We start from the raw sequence: 26,743 nt of genomic DNA, 5'->3' as shown, positions 1-26,743 counted from the left end.
ATACGCTTTAGGTTCGGACCTTTTGAGTATGTCTGGAGAGGGAACAGAGAAAGTTCTACAAGAAGGCCAAATAGATTGCATATCTAATTATAAAATAGGGTGATAATTTGTTATATCTATACACAAATGCTAGGAGCATTTGTGTATAGATATAACACAACCCCTTTGTTTCTAAGAGACAAAGAGGTTCTGTTCGTTGCTTTACAGAATACAATGTGGCTATCAGAAGCAGATAACTGGTATCAAGTGTAACGAGTATACTGTTTTTTAGGAATGACAGAGGAGATGGGGGGGGGGGAGTAGGGTAGAAACACAAGAAAACAATGATGGTAACAATATCCCATGTAGCAATGAGTTCAAGGCTATCTGGTGTGGAGGCTAACAGAATGAAATATATGGTGGGGGTGTTGTTACAGACCTGATAGCTCAGTTGAATGCAAGGGGCAAAGATAAGCATCGGCAATTTAGCCTTATTTGAAGAACTAAACAAGTGATCATTATGGGTGACTTTAATTATCCAAGCATTGATTGGGTAGAAGAGAAATCTCATAAGAATAAAGAGGAATTTATTGAACTGTTGAGAGACAACTTTCTCAAGAAGGAACTTGAGGTCAAAGAGTGAGAACAAATAGATTTGTTCATAGTGTTAGAAGGGAGGGCTCTGTTAAGAATATGACTATTTTACCACGAGTTGGTGAGAGTGCTCATGCCATGCTTTCTTGAGAAGTATCTAATTATACTGATGTTCCCATTAGTATAAGTCATGCTGAACTACAAAGCTGGAAATTGTGATCAACTTAGGAGAATACTATTTTTGGTCACATGGTACCAGTTAGTGAATGGGGAAAATGTCAGCAATGAATGGAAGTCTTTGAAAAAGAGCTTAAATGAGGCAGTATCTAAATGTAGTTTTTGAAGAATAAAATAGGTTGGGAGTGAAATAGATATGCAACCTCATTAAGCGAGAGATCCACAAGAAGATGATGATGTGGAAAGAATATCGTGAAAATAAGAATGAGAGGAGTTATGAAATATATACAGCACATGCAAGAAAAATAATGGGTATTGTGCAGAAAGCTAAACTGGCTATGCAGGCTTAAGGCAATCCAAAATAATTTTATCCTTATGCCACAAGAAAAAGAAAGAATGAATGTGGAAGAATAACTTTACTAAATGCAGATGGTACTCTAGTGTCTGAAGCTAATGAGATTGTTCAATTAATGACTGCTCACTTTGTTAAGATATATCAATCAGGTGTATGTAACATGGTGCACAGTGTTACTGCTATATTGGATGAAGAGTTAGAGGTTCATAAAAATGAGGGTTGAAGAGCTGTTGCATAATCTGGATAAGAATTTGTCAATAGGGACAGATGGAATATTGGCATGTTTGCTCAACCAATATTCAACTGAAAGGCCTTTCACATGTTTTGTATAACTTGAGTCTCAGCTCAGGAATGATACCACAGGAATGTATGATAATTCCATTGTGCCAGGGTGGTGCAAAACTGATGTGTCCAACTACGTACGTATCAGTATCTCTGGTGTGGTAGTGAAGATTTTAAAGAAGTTAGTAAGAATGCACATACATAAATGGGTAGACAAACAAGCTATAATCTACAAGGAGCAGCATGGGTATACTAAAGGAAGGTCATATTGTAGCAATTTGCTTATATTTTATGACAATGTTACAGCCAAATTGGATTTATCTAACTCAGTTGTAACATTTAAAGGGAATGGATACACTATGAGAATGTTGAATTTTTCTAAAGCATTTGATAGGATACCACACGAAAGGCTGTTGCATAAATTCGAGAATATGGGATTGGAATATAAACTCTAGACTTGGATCAGTGGATGCTTGACAGACAAATATCAAAAAGTAGTATATGGTGAGTGTGAATCTGCCAGATTTAAGGTGACCAGTGGTGTACCCTAAGGTTCAGTTATTGGGCCATTGTTGTTCAATCTATATATTCAAAGATAGGCAGGGCAATCAGGGATGGTACTGATATCCAGGACTTATCAACTGATTTGAACAGGCTCGAAATTTGGGTAAACAAAAACTGCTATCAGTTTAATGTTAGTAAGTGTAAAGTTATGCACTTTGGAGTGATGAGATTTCCAGCAGCACATTATATTAACAGGGTTATGCTACAAGAAACTTCTGAGGCTAAGGATCTTGGGATAATGGTGGATAGGAATTTGAAGTTCAAAAGTCACACAGCAAAAGTTGCAAACACAACTCAGAGAATAATTGCGATGCTGAAGTAAACCTTGACATGTAAGAATAAGGATGTCATCTTGTCTCTTTATAAGGGCTTGATAAGACTGCAACTGGATTATTGTGACCAATTTCATCTCCTGGGTTCAAAGGGGATAAAGAAGCTGTGGAAAACTGCAAAGACGAGTTATAAAGGTTACTTTTGAATTACGGATTTTAGATAATGGCTAGAGAGGCCACAACAAGAGGTCATCCCTGATTTTTTGCTTGGAGAATTGTGAATGAGTGGAATGGGTTGCCAGAGTCAGTTGTGAGTGCTTTGTTAATGGGTTCAAAGAAAGGTATGATAGTGTGTGTGGGTAGTTTGGGTTTCCTGTGATGAGTCTTTGGGCTCCATGAAGGTGCCCGTACAACAATAATAATTAATAATATTAATAATAATTTTAATTATTATCATGCTCATATAGTGTTACTCTTCCCAAACAATTCTTTGTCAGATACAAATAAATTACTCAAGAAGCATTTCTTTTTGATATTGTTAAACTTTGATTTTCTAATTCACTCTACATATAGTATTTTACCATTTAAAATAAATTGTATCAACACAATGAAAATACAGTAATAGGAAGTTCTCTTTCTCTTACATTTGCTAACTAGTCTGTGGAACGCTTTTGAAAAATGTCTCCTTGGTGATATTTCTGCATAACCTACACTTTGGTACAGATATGTTGACAAATGCCTTTGTAATATGGATTAGTTCTTCTTCTAATTGAGAAATCCCCCCTCCCACCAAATATAAATTGAGTTATTATTATTATTATTACTACGGGCTACTCCAGGGAGTCCTTAGACTCATCGAGGGAGGCCCTAAACATCATGTTCACACAACTGTTCAACATTCTCACAGTATCTATCATACCTTGACTTGAACTCGCTCACTGTCATAGCACCCACAACAGACTCTGGCAGCTTATTCCACTCATTCACCACTCTAAAAGTAAAGACCCCAGCTCTAACACCCCTGCTAACCACGCTCTTGCCCAGCTTCCATGGGTGTCCCCTAGTTCTCCCACCACCAGTCCTGATCTCAAAAATATCCTCTGAATTAATCCTATAGAATCCTTTTAGCAATTTGAATGTCTCAATCATATCTCTCCTTTTCTGCCTATCAACTAGTTTCTGCAACCCACAAATCTTCAACCTGTTCTCATATGGTTCATTCCATAGACCTGCTATTATCTTAATCACTTGCCTCTGGATCCTCTCCACCTCCTCCCCATCAAGAAGGAACCGAGGTGACCAAATCTGGGCACAGTAGTCGAGATGAGGTCTTATCAGGGCTCGGTACAGAGGTACAATAACTTGCTTGTCTCTGCTCGTCAAGGTATTTTTCAACAACCAAGTGAGTTGATGAGCTGATTTAGCTACTTTCGCAATGTGCCCCCTAAACTTCATCTCCCTATCCACCAACACTCCCAAGTCCCTGGCCTCATCAATCTCTTGGAGTACAGTTCCACCAATGTGGTATACTGCTGCTAATCTTTTCACTCCGAAATGCATAACCTTACATTTTGTCACATTAAATTGACATCCATTCTCCTTAGTCCAGAACTCCAATCTATCTAAGTCATCTTGCAAGACTTTGACATCTTCTGCATTCACTATCGCCCTACCCAACTTTGCATCATCAGCGAACAGATGAACTGTCCCACTTAGACTGTTCCCTATATCGTTAATGAACAGATTAAACAGCAGTGGTCCAAGAACAGAACCCTGTGGCACACCACTAGTCACAGGCAGTCTTTTGGACTCTAACTCCTGAATAAACTACTCTTTGATATCTCTCCATCAACCACCCAGAGTTGATTTTGGAACATGAAGAAAGTAACCAACGTGCCTTTTTTTTGGATCTGTTAATTCTTTGTTAACCAGATGGCAATCTACTGTTATAATAGAGGGGGAGGGATAATTTTTGTAAACGTATACTATTTACTATTTATTTCAATCATATCAGCTGTGCCATTGTTAAATTAATAATTTATGTTACAGATACCAAGCAATTTTATAAACTTGGTTTTAATCCTTTTTTTTCCCAAGTAAGCAAACAAGCAAGTTAAGCTAAGATTGTGCCTGAAGTATTTTCAGGTCTGAGGCAACTCTTGTTAAAGTGGACTAAGCTCTGATCACTTGCCTTAGTCTCTCCCATAATGCAAAGCACATCTCCTTGTGGACATGTATGATGCTATGCATTAAGGAAACGGTCACTACTCACACCGGTTTCGACCTTTATTGAGGTGCTGTTTAAGTAAAGACCTCTCTAAAAATTAGGTGGCCTCCCAGACTCCCTACGAGGACCGTCCAACTCAGCGTCGTTCCACTCATTGACAGGCTCACCCTGTCACCAAGAAGAACTTCTCAGCATTGGCTCTACCCAATGGAAGGCTCACCCCACCACCAGACAGAGCCATAATCTCAGCTGCAGCCCCACTCAGAGACAGGCAAAAACCTACCCCAAGCAGAGCCTCTCATACCTCAAGGAAAGGGGTCACTTCTGCACAAAAGCACATCAGGGAGCCAGACCCTGAGGTGGTGATACCAAGGTTGAAGTAATGCAGAACTTATAATTTTTACCTATACGAGTTGCCACAAGGTGCTTTGACCTTATTAAATAAAAATTTCATGATAAGAGAAAGATGTGGAAAGTTTTTTTAACCTTGGGTATACTATACATTACAGATACCAAGCAATTTTATAAACTTGGTTTTAATCCTTTTTTTTCCCAAGTAAGCAAACAAGCAAGTTAAGCTAAGTTTGTGCCTGAAGTATTTTCAGTTTCAGGAAAAAAGAATTAAAACCAAGTTTAAAAATTGCTTGGTATCTGTAATATATAGTATGCCCAAGGTAGAAAACTTTCCACTTAAATTAATAATTGCTTCTAATATGACTCTTTATCACTTTACATAAGCTAACCCTACCGTAATTTTGACCCTCTTTTATCCTTTATTAACTCTGCCCTTAGTTACCCATGAATGCAAAGCAGGCCTTAAGGTTTCTAATGTGTCCAAACTCGCAATTAGCAGTTCGCCAACATTCTCATTCTTCTCAATTAGACAAATTTGTTTGATTATCGACTGTGGCAGTCTAATTGAATTAATATAGTCTGAGAACTTCAGGAAAAGGAACATAGGCAAATCTTACAGCTAAATTACACCTACTCATGCAGTTAGTCGTGGCGATTCTCTATCAATTTGCACACAGGTTCGTAATGTTTTTGAGACAGTGCATTGGCAAAAGATCAGGCAAGGTCATTAAACAAATGACAAAAAGATGTTACAAAATAATAGTCATGGGTATTATTTCTCTTAATCATTACTATACTGAAACAGCTTAACATTCATATATTGTTAATATTGTTAATAATATTGTTAAACACATAGCTTCTGTGTAACTTTGGCACTTTGCTTAACACATTTACATTGTAAGAGCAGTTATTCCCTAATTACTAATCTAATTTAGCTCCTTTCAGTCTTTGTACATGATCACAACCATATTACATTATTAAGTTTACAACACTATGCATAATTTCACACCAACTCCTTTCTATTATTCACTTACACTAATACTTATCCTATGCATCTACAATTTAGAAAAAAGAACATTGACAAAGCATGCCTACTCACAGTAACCTTTACATTCATAGTTCAGATACATGAATAAATTTTCAGTCTGGATTTTCTTGCTTCTGTTCCTTTACTTCAAGGTACCATAGTCGTGTAGCTGCTCCATAGATAACTGCGGTGCTCTAAACTAGAGTTGCGGACGATATCGTTCTTCAGACTTCCTATGATGACGGCTGTCTTTACCCTTGCTGGTTGGTCACTTGGTATGTACTGAGGAGAACTCACATCTATGTGGCGGATCTCATCCTGGAAACAGTCAGACAATATCGGGGAGATATCCCGTTGACACATTTGCTACGACCATCCATCGGGTTGTTAGGAAAGAACTGCCGAGGTCTCCGTCATATCCTCGGGAAATAGCCTTCTCCTCGTCCTTCAGTGCATTGAAGCAGGATCCCTTCACAGGTATGGCCTCGTCTCCTCACATTCGGAAACGGATCCTCCGAGAAGGAAAGTGAACAAAAAGGGAAGAGCTTCTGTTCCCTCTCATTCCCCTTAAATATCTTACTAATCCTTTGTTTCAATACTTAAGTTCCGTTATTATCCTGTGGTGTGATGACATCACTTTGATTCTCTCTCTTCAAATGTTTCTAATGCAAATGCCTATTTTTGTTTGCAAGAACTTGTGAACTTTTATTTTTGCTGATTCATTTTCTTAATCTTGTTTAATCTCCTCTCCTTAACTTTTCATACAACTTTCAACAAGAAATATTTTATGTACTTTACAAGAATATAAGGTATCATTTAAATATTATTTTAACTCTACAATTTACATTATATATACACGTGTCTGAAACCCCTGTAAAATCAAGTTCAATAAATTTATTTATTTATTTTATCGCACGAAATTTTACATTACAATTCTAAGCATTTTGGAAGAAACTCATACTGGTCATTATATTCATGCAGAATTGGGCAAATTGCTAATCATCCTGGTTAAAATATTGGGACTGTTAAGAACTTGATACATCATGTGCCTGCTTTCTGTTCTACAGACGACTTATTACATAAAAAATTGCACTACATCAAGTTAACCTTCTTGTCATATGGTTTCAGTGAAGTCTTCATTAACAAAGCTTACAGAATTCTTGCCTCTTTTGTTCAAGTACAAATTACTTGTATTCCTTATGTTAAAGGAATATATGAACGTATGGTGACAAATTTGCAGAATTTCAACATCTATGTGGAATCAGAAAAATCTCAACATTTTTTCTCTTCCCCAAAAGATAAGCTTCTTCCACTTGGTTTCCCAAGTGTCTACCAGATTCCTTGCTTTTGTGGCTTGTTTTATTTTACCATCTGGAAGATTTGTCTTTGCCCATCATGTGGAACATAAATCTTTTTATGAGGTATCTTGAGCCTGAATAACCTGGCCTTGCTCAAGATGCTATTTCTCTAAGTACAGATTTCTCTATATTAAGTGTTGCATAAGAGCAGATTCCTCATGGAAGTTACTTATAAGGAAACTTGTGAAAACTTTATATCATTGTCCAAACTAAACAGATCTGGACTACATTTATCTCCTTTCTGGAAGATAGTACTTTTTCAATCTGCTAATCTTTCCTAATCTGCTTATTTTACCAACTTTTTTAAAACTACTGGAGAGTTTTTTATTAATTCATCTTTTTTTTGTTAATTACATACTATGTGGTTTCATTTTGTAGTTGTATTGAAGATGCCATGTCCAATTTTCAATATTCAAAGAGTCTTATCTGATCAAAATAGTCTATGCAGGGATGAAGAGATGTTCACTGTCATTATTTAATTCTACTATAACTTTAGTTATACATGAGGCAAATGTGATGATGATAAGTTGTGTTTCATAAAAGTGTCATGGATTCATAAAACAGTGATGGGTTTACTGTGGTATCCATCACAATTATTTACAAGTTTGGTAAATGATTTCTCAACTGTATGTCCAGCAAAACCTGGATATGATGCATACCTGTTGAAAGGATAAGAAGTACAAGTCGGTTGTCATCTCCATTACAAGGTATAATAATCCTTCAATGCTGAGGAGAACACTTAACCAAATTAACTCTCCTTCATAGCCGAGTCTCAATAACCTACAGCAAGAAACGCAGTTCCTTGCTATATGCTAGGTAGCTGAATTCTCAGTCATATTAGGTAATTAAATACTTAAAAATTATTTTAATTGTTTTAGACTTCTTTTATCATATAACAAGGATCTTATCATATCTTCAAGGATTAGGTATTTGCCTGTTCCGGCTTCACTATCTTTCCATTTTGCAGTCATTTTTTCTCCTCTTTCTTTTCCTGCCCCCCCCCCCCCCCAACCCAATTTGTTCTATTCTTTTATCATATAATTATAGCTACTAATACTTAATCTTCCTCTTTTATCTTTATGGTGTCGCGGTTCTTTAATTTTGCAACTGCAACCATACTCAAGGATAAGATGATTAGTGCTATGCCTCCCAATCTGTCCTATGTCTGTAGATGCATGTGTTCATTAAACCGGTATGCCGGTTCTGGGGGATGAAAAATCGAGTTTCCGGGTGAGACCAGCTAACTCACCTTTCATCGAAAGAGACCAGATAAGGTTACTCACATCACTGACGGAGAATGGAAACCAGGTCTTTCCGACCAAAGGGCTTCGTCTATAATGACTAAGCTATGAAAGCTCTATAGTTTTTAATGCCAAGTCAAAATAAGAGATCCTTTCATACTTTCTTCACTTAAACATGGTATTACTTTGGAAAAACAATGTTGTCATTATTAATTTTTTTGTGCTAACTGTTCTAATCGCTTAGATGACAATACATTTTATATGTTTTTGAACTTGATTCAAGATAATTATTTTTATTAAGAGAGACCTCCAGGAAATCGGGGACCCATCAAATGAGGCCACATACTAAGTGCACCAGATGTCATACTTATTCTTGAATTCATTCACACTGCTTGCACATACAAAATCAAATGGCAATCCATTCCAATCACTCACCACTCTATGAGAGAAAAATCTTGCCCTTATCCTCTTCTTAGCAGAATTCATTCTCGGCTTCTAAGGATGCCCTCTTGTCCTTTCCCTAACCTCCATAAAATGAAACTTGTATGACACTTTCAGAAGTTTGCATTTCTCAAACATATCACACTCGCTTTCTCCTGTTTGCAGTCTACAAATTCTCAATCTGTCTTCATAATCAGTATTCCACAATTCTGATATCATTTTTAGCACTCTCCTCTGCACCCTCTCACTATATCAGAATCACAATGGTTTGGTTTGGTTTATAGTTTATTTGGCACAAAAACTACAAAGGTCATACTGTGCCATACTAAAGGTTACAGCATTAGCATTTACAGAAAATGGTAAACAATATGTCTGCACAAGAATATAGTTTCACAAAGCAGCATCTCTAGACAAACAGAACTGCTGCAGAGGGCACAGCAACACACAAGGTCAGAGGTTATTACAGTAGTGCAAAAATAGTTAACAATATAAGTTCATACATAATATATGAAACACTAAGCCAAGGAATGCAATATCTACATATATGTAAAATTATAATAGATGTCTTTATAGCAGTACAAAAATAGGCAAAAATGAATTATTATACAATATGCATGGATGAAAATTAAATTTAGGAATGCAGTAGAAACAGAATTTAGAATACATATAAACAAAATTACTAGAAAGTACACAAATAGGTAAGATGTCCTACAGCACTACATGATTATTCGAAAAATAAAGTAGTAAATAAGATGCATACACATAATGTATGTTAAGTGATGCAGTATCTACATATAAACAAAATTCCTGCAGAGGTTTCAGCATTAATGTTATATGTTAACCTATAGATAACTATAGGTTAACATATGTATATACAAAACAAGTCAAGGAAAGCAGTGTCTATATCTAGTAAGATTACAACAAATATTATTATACTAATACTTAAAGAGTCAGAAAGGAATTATTATACAGCATCGATGCATAAAATTTAAGTTTAGCATTATGGTATTTACATATTAACAAAATTACAGCAGGTTGATACAAATATACACGATCAAGGCCAATGGTAATACATAATCGGTCAGATTTAACCTAATGAATAATATATATGTATAAAAGTTCATCATCATCATTATCAAATTCCTGCCATAAATAAAATTAAGCAAAAAAAAAGTATTTACATATAAACAAATTTATGGTCAAATGTGTTTGTACAAATTAATTCTTTCTAAAAAAATTAAAAACATCATGCAATTTGCCTGCGTCTGCTAGCATTTCCCTGAGTGTATATGGCTTGGTTAGATAGGTGAAAATTTCATTCCTCTCTCGTGTAAATTTTTGACAATCTACCAGAATATGATGAATAGTGAGATGTGTGTTGCATTTTTCACATATGGGAGGGTCATCAGCTCTCAGTAAATGAGAATGCATAAGGTGACTGTGACCTATGCGGAGTCTAGCAAGGACAACCTCCTCCCTTCTCTTTGTACGTTGACTAGAATGGCAGTGTTTAATTTAAGGTTTAATGTTATATAATTTGTTTGTTGATGTTTCTTGCCATGTTAACTCCCACTGAGCAATTAGCTTTGATCTTATAAGTTGTCTGTAGTCTGTATATGGAACTGTCAAATAATATGTGGAGAAGGTATGGGCTGATTTAGCAGCTGCACCTGCAGCCTCATTTCCTTTGATTCTGATGTGGCTGGGAATCCAGCAGAACTGAACATTGAAATTAAGGATTTTCATTTTGTGAAGCAGGTGTAGCACTTCATAAAGTACTGGATGAGGATTATACATAGGAGAGGAGATAGCCTGTAAAGAGCTCAATGAGTCTGTATAAATTATACACTTTTGGTAGCAGTTTTTTCTTTTATATGCACAAGTGCAAGCTGAATGGCATGTAACTCTGCTGTATAATTACTGTGGTCTGGTGGGATCTGATTTGAGATTAATAATGTCAGGAAATACAGCAGCACAGCCAACAGAGGTGTTAGTTCTTGAACCATCAGTATAGATGGGTAAGAAATCAGTGTGTGCTGCTCTGTGTGCATTAAACAATTGCAGGTAAATGGATGATGGGGTATAAGATTTCTGTAGCTGACAAAGTGAGAGGTTGCAGGATGGTGTGCAAACCTGACATGGAGGAATGTTGTTATGTTTAGTGTAGCTAATGTTGTCAACATTTATACTAACAGCTTGCACAGTTTCTTTAATGCACATACCAAAAGGATGTATAGCAGTTTGATGCGTGTGATATTGAGCTTCCCAATGCAGAGAGAAGATACTATTCCATGTAGGGTGATATGGGAGAGATTTTATTTTTAGGGCATAATTAAGAGACAACTGTTTCCGTTGAAGTGATAGAGCCGGTTCATTTGCTTCTACATAGAGACTTTGAGTGGGTGAGGTGCAAAAGAATCACAACGGAAACCAAGAGACTAGAACTGCACACAATAGTCTAAGTGAGGTCTTATCAACACCTTGTAAAAAAAAGACAAAATGACATCATTCTCTTTACATGTTAAAATTCATTTCAGCATTGCAATTAACTTTTGAGTTGTATTTGCAATCTTTCCTACATGACCCCTGAACTTCATCTTCCTATCTAATAACACTTCAAGATCTTTAAGCTCGATCAGTTTCTTTAAACCTTCTTTTACAAAGAATTTTATAACTGCATGATACTCAATTTTATTCATTTCAAGGGATACAGACAACACTTTTGCTTCAGACAGCTGTATAAAATAAACTACTTGATAGAATGACTTGCAATTTCACATGGATGCTTATGACAGATGTACCAACTTAGAAGAAAAAAATCTTGCTGAAAGTGTTACTATCTATGGTCAAGGCCGAGAACTTTTCAGACCACCTCGTATAAACATGCTCCTCAAGTGATTTAGTTTGCAACAACAGTCTAGTGAATGATCTCGAAAATAAATTATCTGAAAGATTTGTAGGTTTATTAGATGGGTAACTCTCCCCCCCCCACAAAAAAGATGAATGCTTATGTAACACATATGCATCTTTTTTTTTTTTTAATTTCAAATCCTTTGTTTCCAAGATAACTGCATCAAATAATTTATAATTTTGCAATAATAAAAGTGAAACTGTGATTATTATAAATTAAGAAATTATTTTGAAATTTTTATTACTGTAATACTGTAATGGTTATATTAAGTTTGCAATAATGCGCTTATTTATAAATTGTACTTCCTTTTTTTATCTTCTTCTTTTTCTTTTTTTTTTTTTTTTTTGAAAATTAAAAATGTTTCAACATTGTTCTGTTATTGCCATTTATTAGCCTTATAAGCCCTCTAAAAACTATGTCATAAGTCAGATGCTGCACAAAATTTATCATTTCGAATTACTGTTTGGTTCAACATTCACACATGAGATGGACTACTTTCTTCAAAATGGATTTCAACCTATGGGCTAAAGTTACCCCAAGTGCAGGTAACTCTGGCCTGATTGCTTAAATATATCAGCAACAGTTCAAAATGTCAAATAATTGCCAGATGTGCTAACCTGCATCTTAGCAGATGTGCTAAGATGTGTCTATAATGCTATCCCCATATTGCATAGCATTATACATGTTTGCAAGGAGATGTGCTTTAAATTATGGGATACTAAGGAAAGTGATGAGAACTCAGTCTGCCTTTGCCACAAGTTGCCCCAGTCCTGAAGATACTTCAGGTGCAAACTTTGTTTGCTTACACCTGGATAAAGGATTAAACTAAATATATAATTTATAGTCTAACCAAGCAAAAAAAATTACAGCATCTTTCTCTAATCCAGAGTAATTTAATAATAAGGTGTGACACCTTTTGGCAAATGGCATATGGAAATATGAGTTCTGCATTGCTTCAACCTCGTTATCACTTCTGGGTCTGGTTCCCACTGAAGAGACCTCAATAAAGGTCGAAACTGGTCTGGGTGGTGACCCTTCCCATAATTCATAGCATTATACATGTCTGCGAGGAGATGTGCTTTACGTTATGGAATACTAAGAAAAGTGATGAGAACTCAGTCCACCTTTGCCACGAGTTGCCCCAGACGTGAAGATACTTCAGGCGCAAACTTTGCTTACACTTGGATAAACGATTAAACTAAATATATAATTTATAACCTATCATTATTATTATTAGTTTTGTTTTCTTAAAAAGCTTTCCCTTTTCTGAATATCAGCTGTCCTCTCTAATAACTGAAAACTTCTTTGCACACTCCCAAGAACTTTCTATGGGACCATGCTCAAATATAGTAATTATTGTTTGCATGACCTTCAAAACAATGATCCTTTAATTCACCAACTCTGTACGTCAAGGGTCAGTGAATTCCTGCTACAGCACCATGTAACTGTACTTTAACTGTCTAACCTTTCAATTATCAGAAAACATCATACTACCTTTCTAACGTGGTTGATTAACCCCCCACCTCCCACTACATGAAACTGTTTGTCATTCCCAGAAACTATCTTTGTATTGAATGTTGAATATTACAGCAAATTGTTCCTTTCACTGATCACTAGCATCTTACAATTATTATTATCCAATTTTTTTCCAATGATGTTTCATATGCTGATAGTGCCAATATTCAATTTTCTAGTAGTTTTTCCAGCAAACTTATCCTTCCTTGCCCTCATACTCTAATGAAACTGGAGGGGGGGGATGGCACCTTTACATGACAATTTTGGTGTGTAATTGGCAATACAAAATACAATATGGTCAACAAATTCCCACATTGTCAGCACAGTCTTGTCCATTCAGTATCCACGTGGAATACATATGAAGGTAAGGATTAGGCAGTGTGTAAGAAGATAGGGATGGTGCACCACATTCTTTACGGGCTAACTGGTTCACTTTTATATTTTACAATAATCACTAAGGAACACAATGAAAATTAGTCCAAATATAATAAAAAAAATTACACAGTTAACTTATCTATAATAAGAACTGAAGTCTCATGCATAACTGTTTAGCAGTATGTATAAGACACTGCATTTTTCAGTACTTACGAGTATTTTTTCTGAACTTCAGTGCCTGCAGTGGCTGCAGCAGCAGCAGCTGCAGCTGCTTCCTTTGCTTTACGTTCTGGATCTAAAGAGCTTCCTTCAACAAAGAACTGACTTATTCCTAAAGCTTCTTTCAGTTTCTGATTTTTCTCTTGGTTAGTTTCTGACATTTGATGGCTGTCTTTAACACTATAAAGAACATGAAATCAAGTATGTAAAATGAAATGAAAGTATTCAATTTTTATTTTCTTCATCATAACTTAACAATACAGATTAGAAATACAACTGAGATCTTATGTTTCGATGAGAGGTGGCATTCAAAAAGTTAACAGAAATTGTCAAGCATGTTATGAGCACAGTTTCAAGGAAAATTAATCTGAGAAACTCATAATGACTGAAAATGAAATTACAGTAATGATAACAAAAATTATCATAATAGAAGCATCAAAGAATTATCAGATGAATTCAACAAGTACATATCTGCAAACAGTATATTATTTTTTTTATATCAACCCCACACAAGATTCCATGCAATCCATATGCAACAGTGTCACATGCAGATAAAGTGGTTAAGGAGGAAGAGAGAAACAACTGATGTGTTTGATGAATGCTAGAGAATAAGTGTGAGTATGCATTTTTAATAATGCTTTTCAAAGAACAGAACAAAAGAGGAGGATGAGAAGTTGGAACAGTAACAGAAGCTAAACTGTGTGTGGGTTGTATATATAAATATCAACCACACATAGAAGAGGTTGCTAGACCCTCTGACACAACAGTGACATGTGCAGACTAGTGATTTTGGGGGGGGGGGAGAGAGAATGCAAATATGTACTTCTTGAGTAGCTGGAAGTAGGCAGTCGTTGGTGAACTTTTATCTTTATTTATAATATCACAGTTCATGATATAGTGGGCGATGATTTGACTTGATTTGCTCATCTGTACAGCAGTTACAGGAAAAAGTGATGTCAGCAACTTAACTCTCATATTAGGTGACATTATAGTGGTAACATCTGGATGTGAGAAGACAAGTGATTAGGAAAGCATCAAAGGGCAGCTGTTGTGACTATTCAGCATTGCTGAGACTTCAAGGATAGTTTTATAAACTTTGCCTAGAAAGATGTCAGATGTTAGGATTGAAGATGATGGTCCTCATTCTAGTAAGGGTTATTTCAGTAATTAATTCAGTGGAAAGTAGAAAATCACTGATGTCTTTGCATGTGTTACTACTGCAGTGTCAAATGATTTCTGCCAAGACGAATTGACTGAGTAAAAATCAATCTCTGGAAAATGAAATGTGGACAGGATTATTATCAAAGATTAGTATCTATGTTATTACCAAGGATACAGGAAACCATCTAAAGTATATTTAGAAGAAGAGACACATAAGAAAACATCCGAGTTTTGGGGAGGAATGTGAGGATGATCAGAAGAGTTAGAAAAGGGAACTAGTTAGTTGTAGAGACTTAAGTCTCACAAGGAAGATGAAATCACTATTTGGATATTCAGAATGTAGTAACTTGACTATGCAATGAACATGAATATTTCTATGGTTTAGCAAATATTCATTTATTTTCCAGTATGAAGACCACATGTTTTTAAACATACGTAGATTTATTTAAAAAAAAACAATACAACCCAACAACTTTTGCAAGTCATCAGATTTATATCATCAAAAGTACAAGATTTGTATAAAAAAGACTAGAAAAAATTAGTTACACAAAACAGATGTTATAAGAACTTCAACAAACTACCGCATACACACACAGAGTGACCAAAAAAAAAAAAAAAAAAAAAAAGTTGTATTAACTAATGTGTAAGCATTTGAACATTACGTGGTAGAAAGCATGTCATATCTCAGTTCCACAGTTGTTAGATTTTTGATGAATGCAGACCAAACTTGGTGAAGGATTAAATGCTAGTTTTTGTTAAACTGTGTGAGGGTACTGAGATTTTTTGAGGCGCCTCTTTAAATTTTCTTATAAAACTGTTTCAATCAATATAATTCTGTTTTTTGAAAAACTATTTTGTGGCCTGTATTTGTTGTATAGAGGGCTAATCCTGATTTGTGCTTTCTTCTTTTTTCCTGAATCTCTTTTACAAGTTCAGACATGCATATTTCCCCACGCCTGGACTACGTAGCAAATGACATAAGAGTAATGAATTTTGTATACTTCCAGGTTTCTTTATGGGAGGATGTGGAGGTTTTGGTAGATGTACCTTGAAATCTTATACATTCAGAAAGAAACACTTTAACATTGTAATCCTGAAACAACATTGCAACTTTGTCCATAATGTTCTTGATGTAAGGTAGTGCACTTGCATTTTTAAAATCATGTTTATTTGAAGGAGCTGTCAGAGAAGTATCAAGAATTTTGTTAAACATCTTCTGTTCATACTCAGTGAGGGGAAAGTATGCCTAAGGACACAGTTCTGATATATTTCCAGTTTCTATACTGGAAATCCTGGGCTCATCCCCATAATGTGTTTATCATACTTATCTACAGGACAGAGACTACAACATTTCTAACTTGAATAAGTCAAGGGCATTGCCTGTGCTTTTGTGTATTACCTTAATATATATAGGGTGATATCAAATTCAAGGGCACCATTGTTATTCAATACTACTTCTAACCCCCCCCTTCCACATGACATACACTAACAAAATACTCAACTGAACATTTCTATAACATTTTTAGCACATACCTGTGTTCCATTCTCCAGCAACTCAAGACAGTCTTCCATATTCATCCCCTCCTCTTTCAGTAAAAGAAACCAAACACAAAGGTTCCCTAAAGTCTCAGATAGGATTTGTAACCAGTTTCTTCCACTGATTGGCTTTGCAGTTTCTCATTATGGGTGTGGAAATGGGGGGGGGGTCATAGCTTTGACTAAGCACACAAGAAAATCTGAACTTACAATGAGCAAAATACTTTAACAGACTTATAATAATGAATATTTTCTCATGCAGAGGTAGAGGGTTTTTTCTTATGGAGACTTGGGATTTTCATCCTTCAGGAAAGGCAAACCAGCCCCTGTGAACACACAGATCTATGCCCAAAAAATACCCGCCCTTACGGGATCCAGCAAAGGAGTGACATGCTGGCTGCATTAATTCATTGTGACTCCTAGTCAGGGGGCTTTACCTGTCCTAAGGGATGGATGGGTTAAAGAAGAAGAATTAATCTGGTAAAACCCTTTCATTAACTTGACCATATCTGTCATGTAATCTCTTTCTGCACTATCCACCAAACTCTGCAATCTACTTTCCCTCAATTGCTCTGCATAAACAACATTCCAGAGTCCTGATATTATTTTAGCTGAATCCTCTACAGCAGTGATTTTCAACCTTTTTCATAATATGGCACACCTAGACTAATTATTAAAATTCTGTGGCACACTACAAATATATTCTTTTAATTTTTTTGACGATCTGGCAAAAAATAGGCATAATTTTGATTGATTCACCAACCGTAAGTTTCGTAAAATATAAATAAGGGAGCTTCAGGTGCGGATGAAAGACCAGCCACTAATAAATAAATGTGCAAATTACGATGTTATTTCTTTCAATTAATCTTCAGGCACACCTGAAGACCTCTTGAGGCACACCAATGTGCCGGGGCACACTGGATGAAAATCGCTGCTCTACAGTGTTTCCACATCATAATAAAAACAAAGTGACCAAATTTGATCACAAGTCCATGTGTGGATGATCAAGCCTTATACAATGGCGCTGCTGCCCCACTTGTCAATGTACTGCTTATCTTAGAAGCAATATGATTAGCAGTCATTGAAATACTTGTAAAGTGCCCTTGGAACTTTAACCCACTGACAACCATTACCCAAAGATCCTGTATTTCACCCATTTCCTGAAGCACATCATCACCCCTAGAGTACTCGGCCTTATATCTCTAGAATCCAAAGTGCAGCATTTGCATTTATGACTATTAAAACTACAACAGACCCCCAATAACATCAATGATATTAGTGATATAATACTGACTGATATTACTCATCCATCTAACTCCTACCTGACTAACCCTCCTTACCTTAGGTATACAATTTAATACTACTTCCTCTAAATGCACCTTTACTATCTCCCCATGCACTACTAACATCCTTCCCTTGCAAAGTTTAATGTCATAGCATAGCTTCAAGCTTCAGCGCACTTAGCCTTGGCCATAATTTTGCCGTCGCTCCGAAGGAAGCGCCGGTGCTTGATGTAATGGTTAACATCGAACGTGGGATCGGTCGCTTACCGTCGGAGATAGCCAACAACATCAGACTTGACGTAGCCAACATCCTTGCTCATTCTTCACCTCCAAAAAGTAATTTATCGTATGCACAGCTCTCCTGAAATTATGGAAAGAAAAAAGTATCGTCATCACCAGAGCGGATAAGGGTAATGCCACAGTCGTTCTTAATACCAGTGAATACAATCACAAAATGAATATTATCCTCCGCAATCATGCTACCTACACCCTGCTAGAACACGACCCCACAAAAACACAAGTTAAAAAATTAAAAATCTTACTTAAAAAAGTATCTTCCTGGCCCCCCCGACATCACGAAAAAACTTAAACCTTTCCGCTCCCGTCCCCCACCCCGAATTTACGGCTTACCAAAAATCCACAAACCCAATTCCCCACTCAGACCTATAGTAGATGCCACCAATGCACCTTGCTACAGACTGTCTAAACAGCTGGCCAACTCTCTGCTATATAAAAAACTCGACCCACTTTAAAGCCCTCATAGAAAATTTAACCTTGAATAAAGCAGACATATTGGTAAGCTTTGATATCTCATCTTTGTTTACTAATATTCCATTAACTGACACCTTATCTCTCTTACAAAAAGTTTTCCCTTCTGACATCTTAGATCTCTTTTTCTTTGCCATTAACTCTGGGTATTTTTCTTGGAAGAACAAAATCTACAAGCAGATAGAGGGAACTGCCATGGGTTCCCCCCTTGCCAATTTCTATATATGGAAGATTTTGAAAAACGAGCCATAGACTCAGCCCCACTCAAACCTTCTATCTGGCTAAGATATGTAGATGATGTGTTCTCTATTTGGCCTCATGGCCCAGACACATTAGACTCCTTCCTCAGTCATCTCAATAGCCTACATCCAAGAATCCAGTTTACTATGGAAAAGGAAAAGAACAATTGTTTACCCTTCCTAGACATCTTAGTCACACACCTGCCTAATGATACACTTGCCTTCACTGTATACAGAAAACCCACACACACAGGCAGATACATTCACAAACTCTCACACCACCACCATCCCTCTCAACAATATGGCATTATTAAAACTCTTACCAAGAGAGCCCACAATCTTTGTTCTAGTGGAACCGCCCTCACTACTGAGCTTAACTACATACACAACACTTTCCTCTCCAATGGCTACAGCGATCACAGTATAAAAAAAAAAAATTAGTTCCTCTCCCATTCCCGGTCCTTCTCGTCAACAAGAATTTAAAAATGCCATCACCGTACCCTACATCCATGGCACATCCGAAAAAATAGCCAAGATTCTAAAAAGTACAACCTACACACAGCATATAAAGCCCACCGCAAACTTGCTACCCTTATCCGTTCTACAAAAGATCAGCTCCCTCCTCTCTCTCTGCCTGGAGTTTACAAAGTACCCTGTTCCTGTAAGCTGGCGTACTTCGGACAGACAGGCAGATCAGCATCCATCCGCTTAGAGGAACACAAGTCTTACATCTGTAAACACAACTATGGTCATTCAGGCTTGGCTGACCATGGCTTGGACACCACCAATAGAGTATCATGGAAGAAAACCACCATGCTCCATCACAGCAAATTCAAGAAAGAGAGAGACTATTCTCAGAAGCAGCAGCAGCTCTTAGAAATCAACCAAATCTTAATAAATATGGTTGCATTAAGCTTCCGAAAATTTGGGAAATACTCATCACCAGAGATCCTACTTTATATTCCAGGCCACTTACAACCGCCCTTAGAGGGCGCTCCACCTAGATAGGACTTTAGTGTCACCCACGTGGTTGGGCTTAGTATTGTATGATATTTGTGTTATGTTACATTAGTTATTTTTGTAATCCCCGTAGATGTCCTAGTGACTAGGACGAAATATAGGAAGTATTAAATTCTTTTTAATCCTTTCTGAGTGTTGTAAAAAATCCATTAAACCTCCAACATTACGAAAGAGTTAAGAAGTGCTCTTATTATGTGTTACAAATAGACGAGACTACTGATGTTACAATGATGCACAGTTAATATGCTACGTAAGATATGTACATGATAACAACATTCATGATATTCTGTTTTGTAGAACTTTGCCATCCCAAACAACTGGAGAAGAAATATTTCACACTCTCAATAATTACATAATACACAAAGGGATCCAGTTGGAAAATGTATAGGCTTCTGTTCGGCTGGAGCTCGCACCCTTACAGGCAGGCATAGTGGGGTTGTGTCTATGGTCAAGGAAGCAGCTCCAGATATGAATTGGGCACACTGTTTCATACATAGGGAAGCGTTAGCCTCCAAAGGAATGCCACAAGAATTTAAAACTGTGCTATACAATGCTGTAAAACTAGTTAATTTTATTAAAGCTTGACCATTAAATAACAGGTTATTTTCAGTACTCTGCGATAAAATGGGCAGTGAATATATACAACTTTTGCTTCATTCTAAAATTCGCTGGCTTTCCAGGGGCAAAGTACTAACAAGGTTATTTCAATTAAGGTGCAAAGTTTTATTATTTGTAAATGAACGTAATTCTGATTTTGCATCACTTCTTGTTGATGAAGCATTGTTATCAACACTATCCTATCTTTCAGACATTTTTTCGAAATTAAATGAACTAAATCTCTCACTTCAGGGAAATTCTTTAACTGTTCTTGATGCCTATGACAAAATAAAGGCATTCGAGAAAAAACTGGTTTTATGGATTAATTATGTAAAAGACAGACAATATGCACCTTTTCCAACATTGGAATCCTTTTTAGTGGAAAACGATATTTTTGCTGATTCTGAGTTTCTGAAAAAAGTTTCTGACCACCTCAAAAATCTGAAACGGAATCGTGAAACATATTTTCCAAATAACTTCTATAAGAAATTTCTGTGGGTTCCCGATCCATTTCAGGCTTGCAGTCATGAAAAACGACCTTTCGTTATCGAAGAAAGAACACTTAATTGAGCTTTCAAGTGACAGTGGACTTAAAATGCAATTCAGTGATCTTGGTTTGGCTTGATTTTGGATCTTGCCTTCAGTGAGAAGTGAATTTCCCGAATTACCTGAAGAGCACTGAAAATTGTCTTGCAGTTTTCTACAACCTATCTTTGCGAGAAAGAATTTTCATCGCTCCCTCAAATAAAAACAAAATACAGAAATCGTCTTAGTGTGTGTGCCGATCTTCGACTGCAGTTGACCAATATTGAGCCATATATCTAGCAACTCTGCAAGGGCCAAGAAGCTCAACCATCTCATTAAAAGTAAGTAGTAACATAATTATATCATATTATTTATTTGTTTAATAAAAATTAAACTTTGTTTAGTGATGATACACTTTTAATCGTTTACTTTCAATTTAATTATGTTTCCATATGTATTCAAAACATGCTTTTAGATTTATTATGTTATAAATGGCACGGTTTTTCCAAAATGTTGGTAATTCCTATACAGGTTTTTAAAAAAATTACAAAAAGTCAAAATGACATATAGGGAAATAAATTAAAAATTGAAGTAAAACTTTAATTTCAACATTCTAAAATGTTATTTTTCTTGCTTTCCTGTTTGTAAAATCATCATTGATATCGTCACAGTCTATTTTATCACTCAGTTGCTGTTTTATAGACAGCATGGCAAGATTTCTTAAACACCAAAAAACGTGCCGCCCAAGTTGCCCCCCCACGCCCCTGTAACTTAGTGGTCCGTAGAATTGTGTTAGGCATTTTACTGATCCTTGGACTTAGAAAGGTTGAGAAACGCTGCCCTAGCCTATAGCAACAACCAACCATATATTTTGTCTTATTGGCATCGGTCTCACACCAGACTGCCTCAAATAAAAAACACCCTCCTGCCTATCTCATGTTCCTTTTGACTGCACTTCATCTGTTGTCATCAGCAGTATCCCTCCCTCCAGCCTATCTTCTCTAAAAATACTAAACTCTTCACATTCTAACCCTGTAATTACATCATCTGCTGTTAGCCAGGTCTGATTAATACCTATAACTTTTGGTGAGGACGCACTAACAAATGCCAAAATTTCCTCCCTGTTGTTCCCGATACTTCTGGCATTAGTAGTATATAGAAACTGCAGCATCTCTTTAGGCCCCAACCACCTTTAATTCCTAAATTGACTACCCTATTCAAAATTTTTGTGTAAGAGACTAGATTCCATACTTGTTGGTCATTCTGACACTCACTCACCCCATGGGTGCATTCACACACGTTCACCTGCATCCATCCTAATTGCTTAATTTCCCTGCATTTGTGCTTCAGCATGCTCAGTGAACAAAGCTTCTCTAGACACCTAACACAAAAACCATTTAGTTACAGTCCTAAGCATTATACAAATCCTTCTGTCAAACTCAGGCCATAGGTCCACAAATTTTATATCATTACTCCTGCACAACCTGCATGTTGATTCTTCTGCTATCAACACCATCCTCTTCAATTCGTCTCTATCATGGCAGGAGATATACAAATCTTCTCTGTCTCACTTTTTGCTTCATCCAACAACTCTTTTACATCCTCTATCATAGAATACTTCTCACCTCTCAGATCATATGTGCCAACCGATACAATTAGTTCTTTTGCTTTACCTTTTAAAATCTGGATGATGTGACTAATATTATTAATCTTTGCCAAGAAACATGATTTTGTTATACTTTCATTAAGTATTCTTCAGATCATAGTGATGTTCTGAAGAATACTTAATGAAATCACTTGCTAAAGCAGAGAATATCAAAAAGTTAAATTAATAAACTGCTCAGGTGATATAAAAATTAAATGCACAAAGAATTACAAAAGCTTTTTTTTTTTTGGTGGTACCACAGTGCAATTAAAAGACAACAGGACACTGTGCCCTTCAAGTAGAAAAGACCAAAATTTGATTCTCATTATGACGTGAGAAATTTTTTTAAGCTTTTTCAGTGGAGGGTGAGTTGCAGCTGATCCCACATAGAGGTAGCAAGGTGTTCTTCTACTAGAAACTTGGGTTTTTCATCCTACATACAAGCCAATCACCACAGTACACATATCATTTACAGACAAAAAAAAAAAAAAAAAAAAAAAAAACCTATTAGTGGTTGGTAGATAATGAACATTGGTTGTAATGTATAGATGGAGGATTAAATAGCATACATTTTGGGTTGTGTGGAGTGTAGTGGCTTAAAGTAAGAAGTCCTTGAATTTCTTGGGGTGTTATATGATAATAATATTAGCAATAACAGCCAACATGACAGAATGTTAACAGATCTGGTTATGGAAATCGAACATACTGATAGGAGAAAAATTCTGCTAACTGAAGAATTAGTACTCATGATTTTTTATCATGCATATCAGAAACAAAAACAATGGAGGGAGAGCAATAATAATACAAAGATTTCTAACTGATATAAAAGAACTAAAATATATCTGAAAAAATATTGAGGTTAAAATAAAAATACAAAAGAAAACTCAAAACATCATAAGTGCCTATAGTTCAGGGACAGTAAAACCAAAAACTAAGTGAAGAATTTAATGACGGAAAATTTTCAAAAATCAACAACTGAATTTAATATTACTTTTTGTATATATAAATAAGGTGAAAAAGGAAAATAAAGGATATTTAAAGAAATAAATTTAGGGTGGAATTATTACAAGAAGACAGTCTAGATGAAAAGGGACTACAAGAACAATTTAAAACACAAATAAATAATAGTAATAATATCAACAGAAGAATAATAGTAATAATATTAATTTATATATTTACAGATTCTCTTGGGGAAGGCAGTAGTAGAATGTAAATAACTTTAAACAAGCAGCATTAAACAAATACAAATGAAAAATGCAATGGATATCATAGCAGGCAGAAGAATTAAGAATCAAAAAGAACAACAATTAGCATTTAATAAATATTAACACGAGAAGAATGATAATGCTAATATATGCTAACATGATAATGATAATTTAGTGCAAGAAATTGGGAAAAAAGAGATAGTATTGTATGGGAATTCAGTGATAACAAGTATACTTAATGAGAATGTGATGAAAGCATGTTTTCCAGGTGTGAAGACAAAGGGCATTAGTGATGCTGTAAGTATGCAGAAGAATGAAGTGAACAAGCTAATTGTTTTGGCTGGCACAAATGATTTGAAAGGTGAGAAACATGCAATGAGAGAAGACATGAAAGAGTTGTTAGCGGAAGCAAATGTGAAGAGCAAGAAAGTAAAAATTGTGAGTCTGCTATATAAGTCTTTTCGCCCATCAAGTTCACTCCTTAGAATAAAGTGCACACTATTCCTCCTCATATATGCCAGATGGACTACATTTAAATGATTTTGGAGTCAGATGTTTGGAGAAAGTGTGGTTTAGTGAGAGTGTGGTAGTGCAAAACCAGGAAAACTACAGATATTAGCAAGGTTGAAACCAAGCATGTGTCTGGCGATTCTTCTTCTGCAGCTTTTCCCACTTAAGTAGGGTCGCTGTTTGTGATGAGTCTCCTCCACAATTTCCTGTCTTCGGCTGTAGCCACATCCAAGTTCTTCATCCTCAAGTCCTCCTCCACCATCTCCCTCCATCTCTTCTTTGGCCATCCGCACTTCCTCTTCCCCTGCTCATCCATCTGCATGACCTTTCTTCCCACATACTCTTCCTCCCTCCTCATCACATGACCAAACCATCTCAACCTTGCCTCCAGTATCTTTGCTCCTAAGTTCGTAACATTCACCGTTCCCCTTACATAGTCATTTCTCAGATGCTCCTTTCCGTTCACACTGCAAATCCACCTAAGCATTCTCATCTCCGCTACCTCCATCCTGCTGATGTTATTTCCTCATGTTCACAGTTTCCAAACCATACGTCATAGTTGGTCTCACTACTGTCCTATAAATGTCCTTTTAGATTGATCGGCACCCTCTTATCAAATAGCACTCCAGCCATCTCTCTCCAATTCCTCCATCCTGCTTGTATTCTGCATCCGACTTCCTTCTCAGCCTCACCATCCTCTTTCATTGTTGAACCTAAGTATCTAAAGTCACTCACCTTCCTGATGACATTTCCTTCCAGCTCCAGATCTGTCTTCTGGATGCCATTCACTTTGCAATACATATAATCTTTCTTACTTCTGCTCCGTCTCATACCTCTCTCTCTTCCAGTATTTTCCTCCAACTTTCCAGTTTGGCTGCCACTACTTCTCTTGATTCTGCACAACAGCACAATGTCATCTGCATACAACATAGTCCAAGGCGCATCTTCTCTCACTTCCTCCATCACAATAATAAACAGGAACGGACTTAATGCAGACCCCTTGATGCAAGCCAACTGTCACTGGAAAACTTTCTGTAACTCCCAGACAGGTTCGTACACTTATCTTCACATTTCTGTACATCTCCTGCACCAACCTGATATATTTCTCCGGTACCTTCTTCTCCCTCAGACACCTCCCGACTTCTTGCCTTCGCACTCTATCATACACTTTCTCCAGATCAATAAATACAAGATGTAGCTCCTTGCTTCTCTCAAAACATTTTCATCATCTGTCATACTGTAAAGATAGTATCTGTGCCCGATTGACCAGGCATGAAGCCAAATTGCTCCTTTGCAATCTCCACCTCCTTCCTCAGTCTTCCATCAAGAACCCTTTCTAGGATTTTCATTGTGTGGGACATCAACTTTATTCCTCTGTAATTCTTACAGTCTTGTGCATCCCCTTTACCCTTGTAGATGGGGACAAGAGTACTTTTCCTCCATTCCTTGGGTATATTTTTCTGTTGGCAAACTTTCATGAACAGATCCCACAGCAGGTCAATTCCCTCTTTCCCCAGAGCCTTCCATGCCTCTATTGGAATCCTGTCTGGGCCCACCGATTTTCCATTTTTCATCCACTTCATGGCCTCCTCCATTTCCACTCTGCTGATGTTCTGCACCATCCCCTCAGAAGGCTGCCCATCTTCTCTGTGAGTCCTCGCATTTTCCTCATTCAAAAGTCCCTCAAAGTATATTCTCCATCTGTTTCTTATGTCCACATCTCTCCATAATATTCTTTCTTCAGCATCTTTGATCTGCCTCACATGTATGATGTCCTTTGATGCCTTATTTCTACATTTTGCCAATCGATAAATCCTTCTCTGTCCTTCCTTTGTTTCTAATTGATTAGAATGGTCTTGATATGCCATGGCCTTCACTTGTGAAACAACTCTCTTGGCTTCTCGCTTTTTCTCTCTGTCCACTTCCACTCTTGACTCATCCCACTTCTGCTTTGCCTTCCTCTTAGTTGTCACTGCTTATTGTATTATTATTCCACCACCAACCCTCCTGCTCTCTAATCTTTCGAGATGTTTCACCAAGCACCTCAATTGCACAGCTTAGAATTACTTTTGAATTATATCTCCACCAGTCTTGTACACTTTCTAGTCCATCCAAAATCCTCTCTAACACATTCTCCCTAAAACGGTTCCTCACACTCTCTTCTTTTAAGCGAAAACACTTAATTTTCTTCCTCCCAGGGCTTCCAAAGGTTCTTATCTTCGACTTTATTTCAAAGTCTGCACACAGCAGCCGGTGTTGCTGTGCCACTTGATCTGTTGGGATTACCTTACAATTTGTTACTGCCTTAAGATGTTTTCTTCTAGTCAAAATGTATTTAATCTGTGAACTATTGTAGTCACTTT

At 36.6% G+C, this 26,743-nt stretch overlaps 1 protein-coding gene across 5 annotated transcripts in view; it reads right to left on the bottom strand.

The window, feature by feature from the left end:
- The window catches only part of Srrm234 (Serine-arginine repetitive matrix 2/3/4), a 615,875-nt gene that overhangs the window by 421,635 nt on the left and 167,497 nt on the right, over positions 1 to 26,743 (bottom strand). For all 5 annotated transcript variants that reach the window (XM_090391694.1, XM_090391696.1, XM_090391697.1 and 2 more), the window contains one exon: positions 13,886 to 14,071. In XM_090391694.1, the coding sequence (XP_090247820.1) occupies positions 13,886 to 14,071 (186 nt within the window). The remainder of the gene's footprint in view (positions 1 to 13,885; positions 14,072 to 26,743) is intronic.

Source organism: Typopeltis vanoorti, chromosome 4 (genome assembly GCF_054136105.1).
Source record: "Typopeltis vanoorti isolate ZY-2024b chromosome 4, IOZ_Tvanoo_1.0, whole genome shotgun sequence".
NCBI classification, from domain to species: domain Eukaryota; kingdom Metazoa; phylum Arthropoda; class Arachnida; order Uropygi; family Thelyphonidae; genus Typopeltis; species Typopeltis vanoorti.
This window is presented reverse-complemented; position numbering and strand designations above follow the sequence as displayed.